Source organism: Eumetopias jubatus, unplaced genomic scaffold (genome assembly GCF_037043125.1).
Source record: "Eumetopias jubatus isolate StellerSeaLion01/CBP00866 unplaced genomic scaffold, mEumJub1_p1.0 scaffold_5, whole genome shotgun sequence".
In the NCBI taxonomy this organism is placed as follows: Eukaryota; Metazoa; Chordata; class Mammalia; order Carnivora; family Otariidae; genus Eumetopias; species Eumetopias jubatus.
In genome coordinates this window covers 148,223,980-148,242,418 of record NW_028274811.1, presented here as the reverse complement: position 1 = coordinate 148,242,418, position 18,439 = coordinate 148,223,980, and the positions used below count along the sequence as shown (strand labels likewise).

Sequence of the window (18,439 nt, the reverse complement as noted above, 5' to 3'; positions counted from 1 at the left end):
GTTGTCGTTTGCTTTTGTGGACTGTTTCTTTTGCTGTGCAAAAGCTTTTTATCTTGATGAAATCCCAATAGTTCATTTTTGCCCTTGCTTCCCTTGCCTTTGGTGATGTTTCTAGGAAGAAGTTGCTGCGGGTGAGGTCGAAGAGGTTGCTGCCTGTGTTCTCCTTTAGGATTTGGATGGACTCCTGTCTCACGTTTAGGTCTTTCAACCATTTGGAGTCTATTTTTGTGTGTGGTGTAAGGAAATGGTCCAGTTTCATTCTTCTGCATGTGGCTGTCCAATTTTCCCAACACCATTTGTTGAAGAGACTGTCTTTTTTCCATTGGACATTCTTTCCTGCTTTGTCAAAGATGAGTTGACCATAGAGTGGAGGGTCCATTTCTGGGCTCTCGATTCTGTTTCATTGATCTATGTGTCTGTTTTTGTGCCAGTACCATACTGTCTTGAGGATGACAGCTTTGTAATAGAGCTGGAAGTCCGGAATTGTGATGCCGCCAGCTTTGCTTTTCTTTTTCAACATTCCTCTGACTATTCGGGTCTCTTCTGGTTCCATACAAATTTTAGGATTATTTGTTCCATTTCTTTGAAAAAAGTGGATGGTATTTAATGGGGATTGCGTTGAATGTGTAGATTGCTCTAGGTAGCATTGACATCTTCACAATGTTGGTTCTTCCAATCCATGAGCATGGAACGTTTTTCCATTTCTTTGTGTCTTCCTCAATTTTTTTCATGAGTATTTTATAGTTTTCTGAGTACAGATCCTTTGCCTCTTTGGTTAGATTTATTCCTAGGTATCTTATGGTTTTGGGTGCAATTGTAAATGGGACCGACTCCTTGATTTGTCTCTCTTCTGTCTTGTTGTTGGTGTATAGGAATGCCATTGATTTCTGTGCATTGATTTTATATCCTGCCACTTTACTGAATTCCTGTATGAGTTCTAGCAGTTTTGTGGTGCAGTCTTTTGAGTTTTCCACATAAAGTATCATATCATCTGCAAAGAGTGAGAGTTTGACTTCCTCATTGCCGATTTGGAAGCCTTTGATTTCTTTTTGTTGTGTGATTGCTGTGGCTCAGACTTCTACTGCTATGTTGAATAGCAGTGGTGATAGTGGACACCCCTGCCGCTTTCCTGACCTTAGGGGGAAAGCTCTCAGCTTTTCCCCATTGAGAATGATACTCGCTGTAAGTTTTTCATAGATGGCTTTTATGATATTGAGGTATGTACCCTCTATCCCTATACTCTGAAGAGTGTTGATCAAGAAAGGATGCTGTACTTTGTCAAATGCTTTTTCTGCATCTATTGAGAGGATCATGTGATTCTTGTTCTTTCTTTTGTTAATGTATTGTATCACGTTGATTGATTTGTGGATGTTGAACAAACCTTGCAGCCCAGGGATAAATCCCACTTGGTCATGGTGAATAATCCTATTAATGTACTGTTGGATCCTATTGGCTAGTATTTTGGTGAGAATTTTTGCATCCATGTTCATCAAGGATTTTGGTCCGTAATTCTCCTTTTTGATGGGGTCTTTGTCTGGTTTTGGGATCAAGGTAATGGTGGCCTCATAAAATGAGTTTGGACGTTTTCCTTCCATTTCTATTTTTTGGAACAGTTTCAGGAGAATAGGCATTAATTCTTCTTTAAATGTTTGGTAGAATTCCCCTGGGAAGCCATCTGGCCCTGGGCTTTTGTTTCTTGGGAGATTTTTGATGACTGCTTCAATTTCCTTAGGGGTTATAGGTCTGTTCAGGTTTTCTATTTCTTCCTGGTTCAATTTTGGTAGTTGATACATCTCTAGGAATGCATCCATTTCTTCCAGGTTATCTAATTTGCTGGCATAGAGTTGCTCATAATATGTTCTTATAATTGTTTGTATTTCTTTGGTGTTGGTTGTGATCTCTCCCCTTTCATTCATGATTTTGTTGATTTGGGTCATTTCTCTTTTCTTTTTGATAAGTCTGGCCAGGGGTTTATCCATCTTGTTAATTCTTTCAAGGAACCAGCTCCTGGTTTCGTTGATCTGTTCTACTGTTCTTTTGGTTTCTAGTTCATTGATTTCTGCTCTGATCTTTATTATTTCTCTTCTCCTGCTGGGTTTAGGCTTTATTTGCTGTTTTTTCTCTAGCTCCTTTAGGTGTAGGGTTAGGTTGTGTATTTGAAACCTTTCTTGTTTCTTGAGAAAGGCTTCTATTGCTATATACTTTCCTCTTAGGACTGCCTTTGCTGCATCCCAAAGATTTTGAACAGTTGTGTTGTCATTTTCATTTGTTTCCATGAAGTTTTTTAATTCTTCTTTAATTTCCTGGTTGACCCATTCATTCTTTAGTAGGATGCTCTTTAGTCTCCATGTATTTGAGTTCTTTCCAACTTTCCTCTTGTGATTGAGTTCTAGTTTCAAAGCATTGTGGTCTGAAAATATGCAGGGAATAATCCCAATCTTTTGGTAGCGGTTGAGACCTGATTTGTGACCTAGGATGTGATCTATTCTGGAGAATGTTCCATGGGCACTAGAGAAGAATATGTATTCCTTTGCTTTGGGATGGAATGTTCTGCATATGTCTGTGAAGTCCATTTGGTCCTGTGTGTCATTTAAAGTCTTTATTTCCTTGTTGCTCTTTTGCTTAGATGATCTGTCCATTTCAGTCAGGGGGGTGTTAAAAGTCCCCCACTATTATTGTATTGTTGTCAATGTGTTTCTTTGCTTTTGTTATTAATTGCCTTATATAATTGGCTTATCACAACTTTTTTATCCAGTAATCTACCAATGGACACTTGGGTTTCTTCCATATCTTGGCTATTGTAAATAATAATGCAATAAACATAGGGGTGTGTATATCTTTTCAAATTACATACGCTGTTGGTGGGAATGCAAATTGTTGCTGCCCCTATGGAAAACAGTTTGGAGTTTCCTTAAAAAATTAAAAATAGAATTACCATATGATCGAGTAATTCCACTATTAGGACGTCTTGAAAGATGATGCCAGAGAACCCAAAAATTTCCAAGGACCAAGACAAATAATTCATGAGATTACACTTTTCAGAAAACATCAGGAAGATGTCTTCTGTCTTTGCTTTTATTTTTTTATCTCTCTTCCATGTGTTGTATCTTTAAGAGGACCCATCCAATTTCATTCTGTCAGGCATCATCACCAATTAGTAGTGTGTTTCTCTTGAGCAACAAGTCGATTTTGAGAATGAACATTGTGAATTCTGTGCTGGTTGCACTACCCTCCTTGTGTTGGCAGTGACAGAGCTCAGAGTAGGTCTGCGGACACCTCTGATGGAAAGAGTTGAGACCAGAACTTTCTGTGCTTGCTTCATATTACATTTATATTATATTATGTTTATTATAATGTCCTCTTCCTTCATTTTTTTCATGGTAATGTCCTCATGTTTCTTTTCCTTTGTAAATAGTTCTTCTTGTGAAGTATTTCAAAGGTACAGCAAAGTACAGAACATGATATAATAAACATCTGTGTGTTTACAATCCAGACTGTACAAATTTATTCCTGAGTCACACTTCCTATAGATAAGTTTCTGGGCTCTTGAAGCCATTGTTGTTTTGGTATACCTCGTGTAAACAGCTTCTATTTTTATTTATTTATTTATTCGATCTGATATTTTTCTACATTAATGTGATTTGATTCCATTTGTATTAGATTTTGTTACTGATGTATGGCCTCACTTTTTCCCTCTTATGTTTCAATTACCTTGCTTTTCTTGGTGCACCTTCCCACTTTCTAACTTCGGAAGGATTGATCCAGTATTCTTTGATCTTTTCTTTTTCTTTACTAGTCAGGATCTCTCTTCCTCTCTCCTCCTCGTGTGCACGCATATTCTCTCTATATATAAACACACACACACACACACACTCACACAGTCATATATATAACATACACATATAAAATATATGTATTTAACATAACTACATATGTGTGTGTGTGTATATATATATATATATATATATATATAGTATTAAAATATTCCGAAGTTAATCATTATATCTTCTCTATAATTTCTCTTAGGACTTCTGTTCCAGATGGTAATTTTAGTCAGCATTTATTTAGATTTACTCTTGTTCTTTACCAATTTATTTGTTTATCAATGTTTTTTTTTATTAAAGCATAATTAACTTACAGTGTCATGAGTTTCAGGTATACAGTATAATCATTCAACAGTTCTATACATTTCTCACTGCTCACCCAGTGTACGCTTAATCCCCTTGTTTATTTTACCATCTTTTAAAAACTTACTCCTTCAAGTTTATTTCCCTTCTTGCTGATGACTCTCATTTATTAGTTCTTTCATTGAGGGTCTGTGAGTAGCAATAGCTCCTCTTTTTTTCTCTATATGTTAAAATATTTTTATCTGCCTTATTTCACATTGGCTCTTGGATAATAGTTTAACTGAGTATAAAATCCTATATTTAACTCTATTTTCTCTTAGGATGGTGATAGCCCATCAATTTCATCATCTGTTGCTGCGAATGATATGTATTCTATCAAACCCCTTATATTTCTTTTTTTTAATTTTTTTAAACTTTTTTTTAAGATTTTGTTTATTTGACAGAGAGAGATAGCGCGAGAGGGAACACAAGCAGGGGGAGTGGCAGAGGGAGAAGCAGGCTTCCCGCGGAGCAGGGAGCCCAATGCGGGGCTCGATCCCAGGACCCTGGGACCATGACCTGAGCCGAAGGCAGACGCTTAACCGACTGGGCCACCCAGGCGCCCCCAATCCCACTATATTTCTTTTTAGATCATGTGTCTTTCCACCACGGGTGCTTTTCTCCCCCTGGGATTTCAGTATATTCTTTCCCCGTGTGTATTTGTTCTTCTTTACCTAAGTGCCTAGGTGTGATTTTTAGTCTGAAGATTCATATTGGCAAATTCACATTATCACCTTATATATTCCTTCTTTCTTTACTTTTTCCTCCTTGAAATCTTATTAATTGTATTTTGTGCTGTTCATTCTGTGTTCCAGGTCTTACAATTTTTCCTCAAAGCTTACACCTCTTTATTTCTCGGTGCTGCATTCATTCTGGTGAAACCCTCATCCACATTGAGTGTATAATTTCAATGATTACTTATCTCTAAGACATCTATTGGGTTCTTTTTAAATCTGAATTTTTTATAATTCCTTATTTTATACCTAAGGATTCCATTTTTTCTTTCCTTTATTAGCATAATAAACAAATTGTATGAAATTGTATAAAAATATTGTATGAAAAGAGCACTTATTTCATTCTGTTATTAAGGTGTATAAATGTATGAATTCTGCTGTGGGGTCTCTCTGTTGACTCATGGTGGCATGTCTCCTTGGATTATATGTAATTTTAACTTTGAACTCACCAGCATCAAGGGTTTGGGTCCATGGTGATTTCACATGCTCTGAGTTATGAAGGCGTTACTATGATATATTTTTCAGTCTGTCTCTGCCAGTTGTCTCTGGGGTTCACCAGTTCAAGTCAAAGTATTTTGTTAACTTCAGGTCAAGGTCAGGGTCCCTTCACTAAACAGGTCATGTGAATTTGGCTAACCCCTTAGCATGGAGCAAGATTGGGGCATCTCATTTCAGGATGGCTCTGTTTCCATTCATCGCTCTAGTTAGTCAACTTCCCTGAAAATTATCAGACTGCTGGGCATAGTTTTGAGGTTTCCTGTTTCTTGGTAGGCCAGCCATTTATGGCTTCTGACTTTATTCAAGAGCTCAGTTCCAATTTCGCATTAATGAAATGCCTGACAGCATCCTGCCTTGCGTAAACATTAAATCTCACACTCCAAGGCATGGATCAGCCCCTGGTTCCTCCTGGGCTGGTTTGCATCAATAACCCCTCACATTCTGCTTGTGAATACCATCTGTGTATGTAGTATTTTCTCTTCTCATGAGCTCATCTATTTAAAAATAATAATATTGTTATACTTTATGAAGCATTTTCATTGGGATAATGATGTTTCTCACTTCTCACTTCTTTTTAATGTGCTGACCTCTAGTTTTGTTTTGCTTGTTTTCTTTTGGGGAAACTGCCTCACGTTTTTTGGGAAAAGGAGAAAAATGATGACTAAGTGGATGAATGAATGGATGAGTGCATGAATAACTAATAATAGAAGAATTCATGACCTCAAAACGAGCAGCAAGGGGAAGGGTTTGCCTAAAAGAAGACCAAATGTCATCCCTATTTGGCACATAATCTTGAATCTAGCTCTAGTCTCAGAATTTGAATAGTTGTAATTAAATTATTAGTTGAATCCTCTTTTTTGGCTTGTTCTCTCATTTCTGTCTGCCTTGTACTATGACTTTATCAGAAATGTGAGCTACCTTCAAAGACCAAAAATGATGAAGCCTGAATTGTTTTTGCAGTCCTTAGTGGTTTTATTCATATTGTCTGCCAAACTAAGTATATTAAACCAGGCATGGGCAATTGTTACAATAAGAGTGATTTTTTTTCTAATAAAATTTAGTTAAATATCATGTGTTTTAATAGCCCAAGTTAAATTAAGAATAATGGTATTTTACTTAAGCAAAATTAATAGCAAATTATAATCTTACATATGTGAGATCTCCTGTTTCCCCTGAAATTCTTTGATACTTATTCCTTTACTCATTTGAATAATCAGTGCTCATTAATTCTTTAATACTCATTTCAAAAGAGTCACTTTCATTTTGATTTTATCTCCAAAAAGGAGAAAAAAAATAGAAGAAATTTTAATGATGGAATCATTCATGTCCATTGTAAGTAGACTTGATTTTCTAAACACAAATGATAGAAAACTAACTATTATGGACGCAGTTTTCTTTGGGGGGCAACCAAATTGGTGGGCCCAAATATTGGATACTATGAAAGTAAGTTACTCCCTGTGAGTGGGTATGAATTTTAGGGGAAAGAAAGAAGGAAGGAAGGAAGGAAGGAAAGAGAGAAAGAGAAAGAGGGAGGAGGGAGGGAAAAGAGGGAGGGGGAAAGGAAAGGAGGAGATAATTCTCACCATCCAAGGTAAATGAACTCAGTAAAAGTACTGAGATCAACAACAGCCGGCTGTGGATTCAGGTCATCAGAAAGTAAGGAAATGCCTCACAATTAGTAGCTTGAATGCAAGTTAGCAGTTTAGTTTTTCCCCATTAATCAAAGACCAAAGGTTACAGTATGATACTCTGGTCCTTTGGACTCTTTGGGGGGCCTGGATCCCACCAGCACACTTCCATACTGTCATTAGACTTTGCCCCTTACCTTCCTTTTCTAAGATGGCAACATCCACATTCAGGGCAACAAGATGGAGGAACAGACCCAGAAGCAGAGGGCAGAAAGCATTCATAAGTTCCATCTCTTGAGGAAACTTCCCAGAAGCTACGTCATGACACTTTGGTGTATAACCCAAGACCGATCTAAGTCACATGTGTGAACCTGGCTCCAAGGGAGCCTAGAAGTAGTAGTCTTTAGTCTGCATAACAGGGTGCCTATCTAAAAATGCTGTCATCATGAAAAAATGGAATTCATGAAAACCAGTATTCTCTCCAGGAATGAAAACTGATTTGTGTTGCATTTAGCTATATGTCAGTGGTATGGTAAGATTTCAGGAACCATAACAATAAAAATGGAGCTGAGCATGTTTTCACTCACTGAAACAGGCCATGGGCCTTTACTTTATACCTAGGGATATATTCTGAGCATTTGTTATAGAAATAGAAACTCATGATAGAAGCACATACATGCACCCGGTTACGTGTGGAATCATTCTGTAGCTGTTTATTGAGCTCTCATATACCAAGCATTGTTAGAGATGTGAGGAAAGCATCAGCAACCCCCAGAACGCCCTTTCTCTCATATAACTTACATTCTATTAGGAAGCACAGCAATAATGTAATAAACAAATACACATATAATGATTCAGTGGTGATAATCTTTAAGAAAAAATAAGACAGAATAGGATACTCTGGGAGCTATGGAAGGTGATATTTCAGATGAGGGTGAGCAGGGAAAGCATCACTAATTAAGTGACACTGAAGCAGAGGCCCAAATGAATTGAAATGGGAATTATGTGACTATCTGATAGAAGAATCTTCCAGATGATGGGAACCACAGTGTGTTCAAAGACCCAGGGTGGTGGGAGCAGAGCGAGCCTGGTGAGAGCTGTGGAGGATGGAGTCTGAGGAGCAATGGGAGGGCAGGTGTTGGCCCTCCCAGGCTATTAGGAGAACGTTGGGTCTGACGCTGAGTGTGACAGGGAGGCCTGGAAGGTTCTCAGCTGAGGATATGATCTGGGTATGTTTAGAAGCATTGTTCTTGCTGCTGTGCAGGGGAAGAGGGTTAGAAATAGGAAGACCAGGTAAGGTGATGGTTGGTACCGGAGTAGCAGAGCAGGTGGTAGCTGCTGGAGTATCTCAAGAAGATGGATGGAGACAGGTCTTGCTATTGGATGGGATATGAGCAATAAGAGAAAGCTGAGTTCTGTGGGTTTTTTATGTTGGTGTTGGTTTTGGTGTTCGGCCTGAACAGTTAGGAAAATGGGGTTGCTATTTACAGGGAGGGAGAATCCTTAGAAGGAGCAGGGGGGGAGGGCCATGAATCAGGGCCTCAGTCCTGGACATCAAAGACATGCGTGTGCATCTTAGACATCCACGTGGTGGGGCTTCATGGAGGGAGGGAGTGTGTGAGTCCCGGCTTCTTGGAGGAGTTAGGGGTGGAGTCATAATTTGGAAAACCCAGCACATAGGTAATTTTTAAATCCATCGGATGGAATGACCTCACCTAAGAAATAAGTGTAGAAAGAGAAGACTGTGGGCCTTCTGGGGGAATAATCTGTCTGAAACTTTAAATCTTCAGCCCTTATTGTTGCTGTGGAGTGGAGGCTTTTTACTCTGCCAAACACAATTCCTTCTCCCTTTTGCCACATCACAGGACCTTCAAGTGGCCAGAACATCCCAAAGCTCCTGAGTCCTGTTATCACAGAAAGGCTACTATGATCTGTAACAGCGGTGAATATTTAAATGCCTCTTCCCTTTTCAGCTTTTGATTTTTTTTTTACCAAATTCCCTTTAATTTTGAATTTCTATCACCTGTCACTTAAAAAAAGAGAGATAAAGGGGTTTTTATGACTGCATGCTAACTTACAGTTAAAAGAAAAGCCTTCTTCCCTGAGTTCTTATCCTTGCGGAACACCACGAAACTGGTGTGAACAGAACGTTAATCTGCATCCTTCTTGGGGGGGGAGGTGAGTGCAAAGAGGGAGGAGGGACATAGAAGTCATCACATTAAATAAAATTCCACGTAAAGATACCATTATTTACCCACAAAAACAGTTTATAATTAATATAACTTTCAGACGTTTGGGGGATAGTGGATGTATATTTCTGCTGGATTTTTCCTGCCTGAAAATGTGCTTCCTCATCCAAGTCAGGACCACCTGTAAGCAATAAATTGATTCGGGAAAAAAAAACAGAAAGGACAAAGGAACTTGTCTCAAATCAACCTATTCCCTATACTGTAACAATACACTTGATTAAAGTGCCAAAGTCAAAAATTATCACTAAAAAAAGTGTAATTGTTCTCCCCTCCTGACAGGGAAGAGTCAAGTTTGCTTTTCAGTGAGTATATAAATCAATTATGCTTGTGTGTTAAAAAGAAACAGCTGTGCAACTAGAATGTTAATTAAAATTGATTATGTTACACAAACATCTTGGTATGCTTAATGAGCCTGAACATGGTCTTGATAGAGCAGGCTGGATAAATGGTTATAATTAAAAGCTTTTGGCCGGCCATTACTTTGGCTCATGGTTTTTCTTGTTCCCTGCGATGAGAGGTACATCCATCTGATCACGAATGCCAGTGTGCTATGAACTTGAGCACTGGACAGTCATGGGTTTGAGCCACTCTGGGTCTGAATCTCAGGTTGTGGACATAATGCTCTAGATACCAAATCATCTACAAATAGAGATAATTTTACTCCTTCCTTTCCAGTGTGATGTCTTTTATTGCAATTTCTTGCCTAATTTTCTCAACTAGAAACTGCGGTGTAATTTCAATAGAAGTAGCCACAGCACATGTATATTCTTGTTCAGGATCTTAGGAGGACAACATTCAGTATTTCATCATTAAATGTAATGTGACCTGTGGGTTTTTCATGTATACCTTTATTAGGATAAAGGAAATCCCCTTTTAATTTTAGTTTGTTAAGTGTTTCTATAATCAAAGGGTGTCAGATTTTGTCTAATGCTTTTTCTACAGCTATTGAGATGGTCATGTGGGTTTCTTTTCCTTTATTAATATAGTGTATTATACATTAATTGATTTTCAGATATTAAACCAACCTTGCATTTCTCAGATAAATCCCACTTTGTCATGTTACATAATCCTTTTTATATGTGACTAGATATGGTTTTGTAATAGTTTGTCAAGGTTCTTGTGTCTATATTTATAACAGACACTGGATTCAGTTTTTTTTTTTATGATATCTTTTTCTGATGGTATGAGGGTGATACTGGCCTTACAGAATCAGTTAGGAACTGTTCCATCCATTTCATTTTCCAGAAAAGTTTGTGAAAACGTAGTTAAAATTCTTCTTTACATGTTGTGTAGAATTCACCAGTGCAGCCATTTGGGTGTGAGCTTTTCTTTGCAAGTAATTTTTGGTTTGGATTTTGTTTAAATTACTGATTCAATCTCTTTTATAGGTCTATTTAGATTTTCTGTTTCTTCCTGAGTCATGTCTGATAGTTTGTGTCATAACTTACTTTTTTTAGTATTTAAATTCAATTTAGTTCTCATATAATGTAGTATTAGATTCAGGGGTAGAATTCAGTGATTCATCAGTTGCATATAATACCTAGTGCTCATCACATCACATCTCCTCCTGAATGCCCATCCCCCAGTTACCCCATCCCCTACCCACTGCCCCTCCAGCAGCCCTCAGTTTGTTCCCTGTAGTTAAGAGTCTCTTATGGTTTGCCTTCCTCTCTGTTTTTATCTTGTTTTGTTTTTTCTTCCCTTTCCCTATGTTCACCTGTTTTGTTTCCTAAATTCCACCTATGAGTGAAATCATACGGTATTTGTCTTTCTCTGACTGACTTACTTCACTTAGTATAATACACTCTAGCTCCATCTGTGTCATTGCAAATGGCAGGATTTCATTCTTTTGATGGCTGAGTAATATTTCAGTCTGTGTGTGTGTGTGTGTGTGTGTGTGTGTGTGTGTAGTGTATATACACATATGTACACACACACGTACCGTATCTTCTTTATTTATTCATCAGTCAATGGATATTTGGGCTCTTTCCGTAACTTTCTTACACTGTTGGTGGGAATGCAACTGGGGGCAGCCACTGTAGAACACAGTATGGAGGTTCCTCAAAATGTTAAAAATAGATTGACCCTATGACCCAGCAATTGCACTACTAGGTATTTACCCAAAGAACACAAAAATACAGATTCAAAAGGACACGTGCACCCCGATGTTTATAGCAGCATTATCAATAACACAAGGGATGCATTTTATTTTTTTAAGCTTTTATTTATTTATTTATTTGCAAGAAAGAGAGGGAGAGCACAAGCAGGGGGAAGGGGCAGAGGTGAGGGAGAAGCAGACTCCCTGCTGAACAGGGAGCCTAATGCAGGGCTCAATCCCAGGACCCTGATATCATGACCTGAGCTGAAGGCAGACGCTTAACCAAGTGAGCCACCCAGGAACCCCCAAGGGATGCATTTTAAGTACAAAAGGGGATGGAATTTAAAGGACAGAAAACATGGATCATCTAAACAACATGAGAAGGTTACTGCACATGTAGTAATATCAAAGTAGACATGAGGGAAAGAACTATTGACAGAGACATTGAATAATGATGAAAGAGGCAAATCATCAGAAAGTATAGAATCATGAAATGTGCATAAAGCTTAAAACAAAGCTATGAAATACATAAAAAGAAAAAATATTAAAATCAAAGAGTTTGATAAATCTACAATCATAAGTAGACTTTTAAATATCCCTTTTGCATGCCTTACTGTATAAATAAGGGTATGGCAAATATGAGCAAGATTATCTGCTTCTTGAAACTGATCATAGAACACTAACCCAGCTGTAAAATACATGTGATTTTTTTTAACATATAAGGTATTATTTGCTTCAGAGGTACAGAAGAAGAAGATAGCAGGAGGGGAAGAATGAAGGGGGGGAAATCGGAGGGGGAGACGAACCATGAGAGACGATGGACTCTGAAAAACAAACTGAGGGTTCTAGAGGGGAGGCGGGTGGGGGGTGGGTTAGCCTGGTGATGGGTATTAAAGAGGGCATGTTCTGCATGGAACACTAGGTATTATATGCAAACAATGAATCATGGAACACTACATCAAAAACTAATGATGTAATGTATGGTGATTAACATAACATAATAAAAAAAAAGTTGAAAAAAATACATGTGATTTTGAACTGCACATGGAACATGGCCAAAATATATACTAGGCCATAGAAGCATCTTGACAGATTTGGAAAGATTGAAATAAATTTGAAAAGACAAAAAAAAAAAAAAATCTTACAGTGTGATGTCTAACCACACCAAAATCAAAATAGAAATGAAGGAGAGCAGAATATCTAAAGTATCCCCAAATATTTTAGCGTTAGACTATATGCTTTTGAATAACCTATGAGTCAAATAAAAAAATCACAAAGAGAAATTAGAAAATATTTTGAATATCAAAATATAACCTACCCAAAGGTGTGGGGTGTAGCTTAAAGCAGTAATTTAGAGAGAAATTTGTAGCTTTAAAATGCTTATATTAGAAAAGAAAGGGTTAAAATTTGTTGTTGAAGTTTCAACTTCGGAAGCCAGAAAAAGATGGGCAAATCAAGTAGAAGGTAAATAAATACTAAAGAAGGAAGAAATCCATAAAATAGAAAACAACCAATACGGAAAATTAACAAAGCAAAAGTTGGTTCTTTGAACAAGTTTAAAAATTCCTAAGCCACTAGCAAGACTGATCAAGAAAGAGAGATAATCACAGAATCACAGAGCACCCAAACTAACATAAGGACGTAAGGAATAAATGGAGATTCACTGCAGGTCCTATAGACATTAATGGATAAAATATGGAATATTACAAATTACTCCAGCCCAAAAAGATTTACAATTTACTTAAAAGGGGAAAATTCATTGAAAAGCAACCCTGCCAAAACAGCAACATAATGGGACAGAAAATTTTAATGGGTGTGTATCTATTAAATTTATTAAATTTGATTTTTTTAAACATTCTTACAAAGAAAACTTCCTACGACAGTGATTTCTTTGTGAGTTCTACTGAACATTTTAAGAAAATAAGATGGAAGGATCTGGCCAAATATTGCCAAATTTCATAATTTTGAGTGGATTAAAATGTCCTATTCATGGAAATAGGCTCAGATTGAGGCTAAAACCAAAGGCTACTTCTGTACTAGGTACAGGAGATCTCACTAAAATTAAAAGACGAGAGGTGAAAAATAAAGGATGGAAAACAGCTATTCCAGGAAACAGCTTACAGGAAAAAGAAAGCTGCAGGAATAAAAATTTCTGACGACATGGAATCAAGTGGAAGGCATTCAGCACAAGAAATAGAAAGACTTGTACAATGGTACAGTCACCAAGAAGACTTACCAATTGTAAATCTTCATGCACTCCAGCATCTCTTTGAAGTAAAGAGAAGCAATTAGAATGTTCAGATATATTGACAAACTCACAGTCCTAGCCGGAAATATTAATACGTTCTAAAATTGACAGACCAAACTGAACCATTAAGTCAGCCCACTGGGAATTTGACTAACTCATCCGGATCTGACAACAGACATATTTAGGGAACATGCTTTGTTTCCAGTGAAAGGAAATAGATAACATTTTTAGAAATCCGTAAGACACAATAGAAGTAAATCATGTTCATCACATCCTAGAAGAAAAATAAATTGTTAAGGTAGAAATAATAGAGGCCACAATCTCTGGTCAAATCCAATGAAATTAGAAATAAGAGGGGCAGACCAAAAATAATCTTGTGGAATTTATAAATTAGACTTCTGAGTAACTCTTGTATTAAAAGGAAATGGAAATTGAAATTATAGGCTTTTTAGAGAAGAACGACAATGAGTAACTACAAATCAAAAACTGTAGGATTTGGCTAAAGCAGTAGTTCTAGGAATATTTATGTCCTTAAATGCATTTATTAGAAAATATAAAAGATTGGCAATAAATAATAACTAAGAAAAAAGTAATATAAGTTTGCGTAAAGAAAGAGGAAGCAATTGTTAAAATTTAAATCAGAAACTAATTATGTAGAAAACCATCAGAAAGCATAGACCTTAATAATAAGCCAGAAGCTCATTCATTGTGAAGATCAGCAAACACGCACAGCTTCAAAAGTCTGATCTAGAGAGAAAAAGGACATTAAGGTCAAGAAAACAATGCTTCAGAAATGGAGACGTTTAAAATGAAAAGAGAATATTGTGTAGAATATTTCACATTTGAAAATCTAAATCTAAATTTTCCAGGAAAATTATCAAAATTGACTCAGGATTAATAAAGCCAGTAAACAAGGCAGAAATGTGACACGTCTACTCCTAAAAACCAAATCTGGGTCAGGAATACAACTGAATGGACCTAAATCCTTGACCACACCACTTAATAGAGGTATGACTTTAGGCAAGTTATTCAGCTTCTCTGGGCCTCAGTTTCTTCTTGGTAAAATGAAGTAATGATAGTAACTACTATCCATGATTATGGTGAGGATTAAGTGAATTCTGTATATAAAGCCTTTAGAACAGTACTCAGCACAGAGTAAACAATCTATCTTCATATCAGCACCACCTTGTATCATCATGTCCTGACCATGATCATCACCATCATCCGTCACCATCACCACCATCACCATCACACCATCAATGTCATCACCATCGCACCATCAGTGTCATCACCATCACACCATCAGTGTCATCACCATCGCACCAATGTCATCACCATCGCACCATCAGTGTCATCACCATCACACCATCAGTGTCATCACCATCACTATCGTTACCATCATTGTCTTATCACCATCACTATCATCAGATGGTTTTACAGTTGACATTTACCAAACCTTCTAGAAGAGACCATTGATGTGTTATTTAAACAGTTTCACACCTAAGAAAAAGATGTAATGTTTCTGAACTCAGCCTTATGAAGCTAACATTACCTTGATACCAGAAAGGAACCAGGCAGCACAGAATCAAAGAAACCCCATCAGAGCTCTCCTGTAAAACTGGGTGAGAAAGATGGCAAACAAATTCAGCAGATGAGTTACTGTGTCCCTCTTCAGTCACAAGAGTGCCAGGAGGCCTCCATTCCTCTGAGGTGTTGACTGTTTCACACTCCCCTCCCCCCTCACTGCCTGGCTAAGCAGGAGGCTCTGAGATTATGTGTTAGGGAGATGTGAGACTGGTGGCTTCTGACCAGAGACTGAGGCCTGGAGGGCTGTCTGAAAGCAGGATATTCTAGATAGGGGAGGTAAGGACATATGGTGCTTACCTCCACTGCACTGTAAGCAGCTCAAAACAGGTATGACATCTTACTTGTCTGTGTCATTACATACGGCCTAGCATGGGGCTAGATGTATTTGGTGTATATACACCTTTCTAGCAGAGACTTAGTGTTACTCATAAAATGTGAACAAATGTCATTATCTGGCTAGGCATTTGAAAGCACTGGGAATCACTCTAGCAGATAACTCAGTGCCCAGTGCATCACTGAGTCAGGCTCACGTTTGGGTTTGAAGTCAGGCTTTTGTTGACCTTGCTTGATGTGTAAATCATCTCGTAAGAGAGGAGGCATTTGAGAGTGTGCGCTGAGTGGAACCTTCCCATCATGACTGCCTCAGGCACTGGTTATCTGCTTTGTTTCTGTCACTGTGGACTCACAGCTGTGCACCTGTGTTGCTGAGTTGCATCTGAGCCTTCTGTGCATCCGTATTCAGTGTTGCTGCTCTGTTCTATTTGCCAGTTCTTCTGTCTCCTCAGTGTCTCTGGCCAACCTCATTGGTAGAAGGTTCTGTTGCAGTCTGAGAGACCCCTAACCTCTCCTTGGATGTCTCGTTTGAATTTCAACTTTGAATATTCACTGTGGTTCAGCTCTTTTAATACCCCTGAACACTTCTATCCTTGGATTAAATGAGGTTTTAAGAGGTTTTGAACTTTTTAATGATTTAAAGGATGTCTCCGGGCACCTGGGTGTCTCAGTCGGTTAGGCCTCTGACTCTTGGTTTTGGCTCGGGTCATGATCTCGGGGACATGAGATCGAGCCCTGCATTGGGCTCTGCGCTCAGTGGGGAGTCTGCTTGAGATTCTCTCTCTCTCAAAAATGAATAAATAAATCTTTAAAAAACTAAAAAATATAAAGGATGTCTCAGAGAGGCATGTGATTCTTATAAATGCTTTCATCTACCTGCAGCCTGTCAGTGGCAGAATTGTAACTTAATTTTTCATGTGATCATAGGAAGAAGCTTGCATGTTCATCAGCTTGGGCAAGAATGTGAAGGCCATGGTCCCTGAAATCTTTGGGGAACATCAGAAACATTTAGCTGCATGATTGCTGAAAAAAGTTGCATCCGGTTGGGTTGTACTTGGGAGTGCAAGGACTCGCTGTTTCCTAAGTGAGCAGGAGTTAGGATGGGCCGGGAGGTCCTCAAGGGCATCGGATGAGGCTGCTCCTCTGGAGAAGAGGCCAGGCCCAGCCATCAAAGTACTAGTTGTGTAAGAGAGTCAGAGAAAAGATGGTTTTGCTTTCACAAGGACCTGCTGCTTGTAGGGCAATTTGGATAAATCAGCAAGATGATCAGACACAGTTGCGGATACACTTTTCTCTGGACGTATATTTGGTTTTAGCTCCATTTTCATTTCTCAAAAGGTGAGTGAGGAATGAAGTCCTCATTACGCTAAGCCCAAAGTGTTACTGATGGCTTTCCAGAATAATGGAAACTGCCCCCACACTAACCTGTTCCTTTTCATTCCCCTGGTAGAACGTCCATTCTCGGGATCTCCTTCGGAGCTGCGTTTCTCTTGCTCGCCTTCATCCTCTTCACCTGCTTTGCTGGACAGCTTTTGGTAGGTACTTCAAATGTGGAACTTCTTTGAAAACTGTGCTCATTGAATGAAAACTGATTGCTTGCTTGAAACAGGGGAGCTTGTTGGCTTGCCATCTCAGGCATTTACAGATCCCAGTAAAGCAGCCTGCATGCTTTATGTCTGTGGCTCAGAATATCAACTGAGGCAGCTCGTGCACAGCCAAGACACTAATTTGAAGATTATTTGAAGTGTTGGCTGTCACGCCATAAAACTATATTCATGTTTATTTATTTCTGTCACCACTTTGTATCCTCTCTGACTTTTCAGGGTATTTATAGCAGTAAACACTAGTATAATAGGAGGCTTTTTCTGTACAGGGGAATTAAAATTTAAACCAAATATGTCTTTTATATCCACTGTCAAGATAGAAAATTTTGGAACGTATGAAAATAGCAAATGTAAAAATATATTTTTTTTAGTGTTTTAATTTAAACCAATCATCGCAAGCTGTTACAGTTCAAGTGCTAGTTCAGGATGTAAGAATCAAATCTAAGTGTATTCTTGAGTCCAAAGTAAGTGGATCCATGAGCACATCATAGGAAAGCCAACAATGAGATAAAAGTCCAAAAAGATAGTGTTTTATCTTGTGTGGAAACAACAGAGGCCACTCTGAGCCAATTTCCAAGCATCGGGTACATTCTAGTCTGATGTGTAGAAATCTTTGAGCCACAGAGTGTTAAGATTTCAGAGTATGTCTCTGCCTCTCAACAGTGGACACTCTATACCTACATCTCTGCCGTATACCTTTGCAAACTGATGGGGGTTTGTTTGCTAGGTCATAGTGCAGATGTTTCAAATCGGATTGGAAACTCTTCCCAAAGTGGCACTATGGTTTCGGATTTCCTGAAATGCACACGTGGCTTCTCAAATTTCTTTAAAGTCCCCTGAAAACTATAGGTTGTAAATATTGCCCCATGGGAATCCTTGTCAAGTTTCTAAAATGCTTACCTAACAAAGAAGTCTGGTTTTCCATGTTCACATTTTCCTTCGTTGGAAAAGCACACAGGCTCCTGCCCGCCCTCTGTTTTCCCTGCCCCCAGAAGGCTTCTGCAGCCCATTTCTCGGGGTTTCAGAACAGGAACTATCCCTCGTGGTCCTGCTGGAAATCCAAGACTTGTTCTGCTTACAGCAGCTTCTATCACTGTGCCTAAATGGCCCCGTTTCTCATTTGCTGTTCCAAGACTCCAGTCTTCAGGGTGGGGGAACATAGTGTATTTTTAAGGTTTCAAGCTGACTTTTTCTTTCCACTAATTTGCCATCGAAAAGAAACAGAGAACGTGGGGGCTGGAAAAAGAATCTCCAGAGCAACTTTAAACTGTCTTTGAGAGAATGCTTTTGCTCT

At 38.4% G+C, this 18,439-nt stretch overlaps 1 protein-coding gene across 1 annotated transcript in view; it reads left to right on the top strand.

Annotated features, from left to right (window-relative positions):
• The window catches only part of ADCY2 (adenylate cyclase 2), a 400,165-nt gene that overhangs the window by 312,203 nt on the left and 69,523 nt on the right, over positions 1-18,439 (top strand). The window contains exon 15 of the mRNA XM_088023724.1: positions 16,992-17,076. Within this exon, the coding sequence (XP_087879850.1) occupies positions 16,992-17,076 (85 nt within the window). The remainder of the gene's footprint in view (positions 1-16,991; positions 17,077-18,439) is intronic.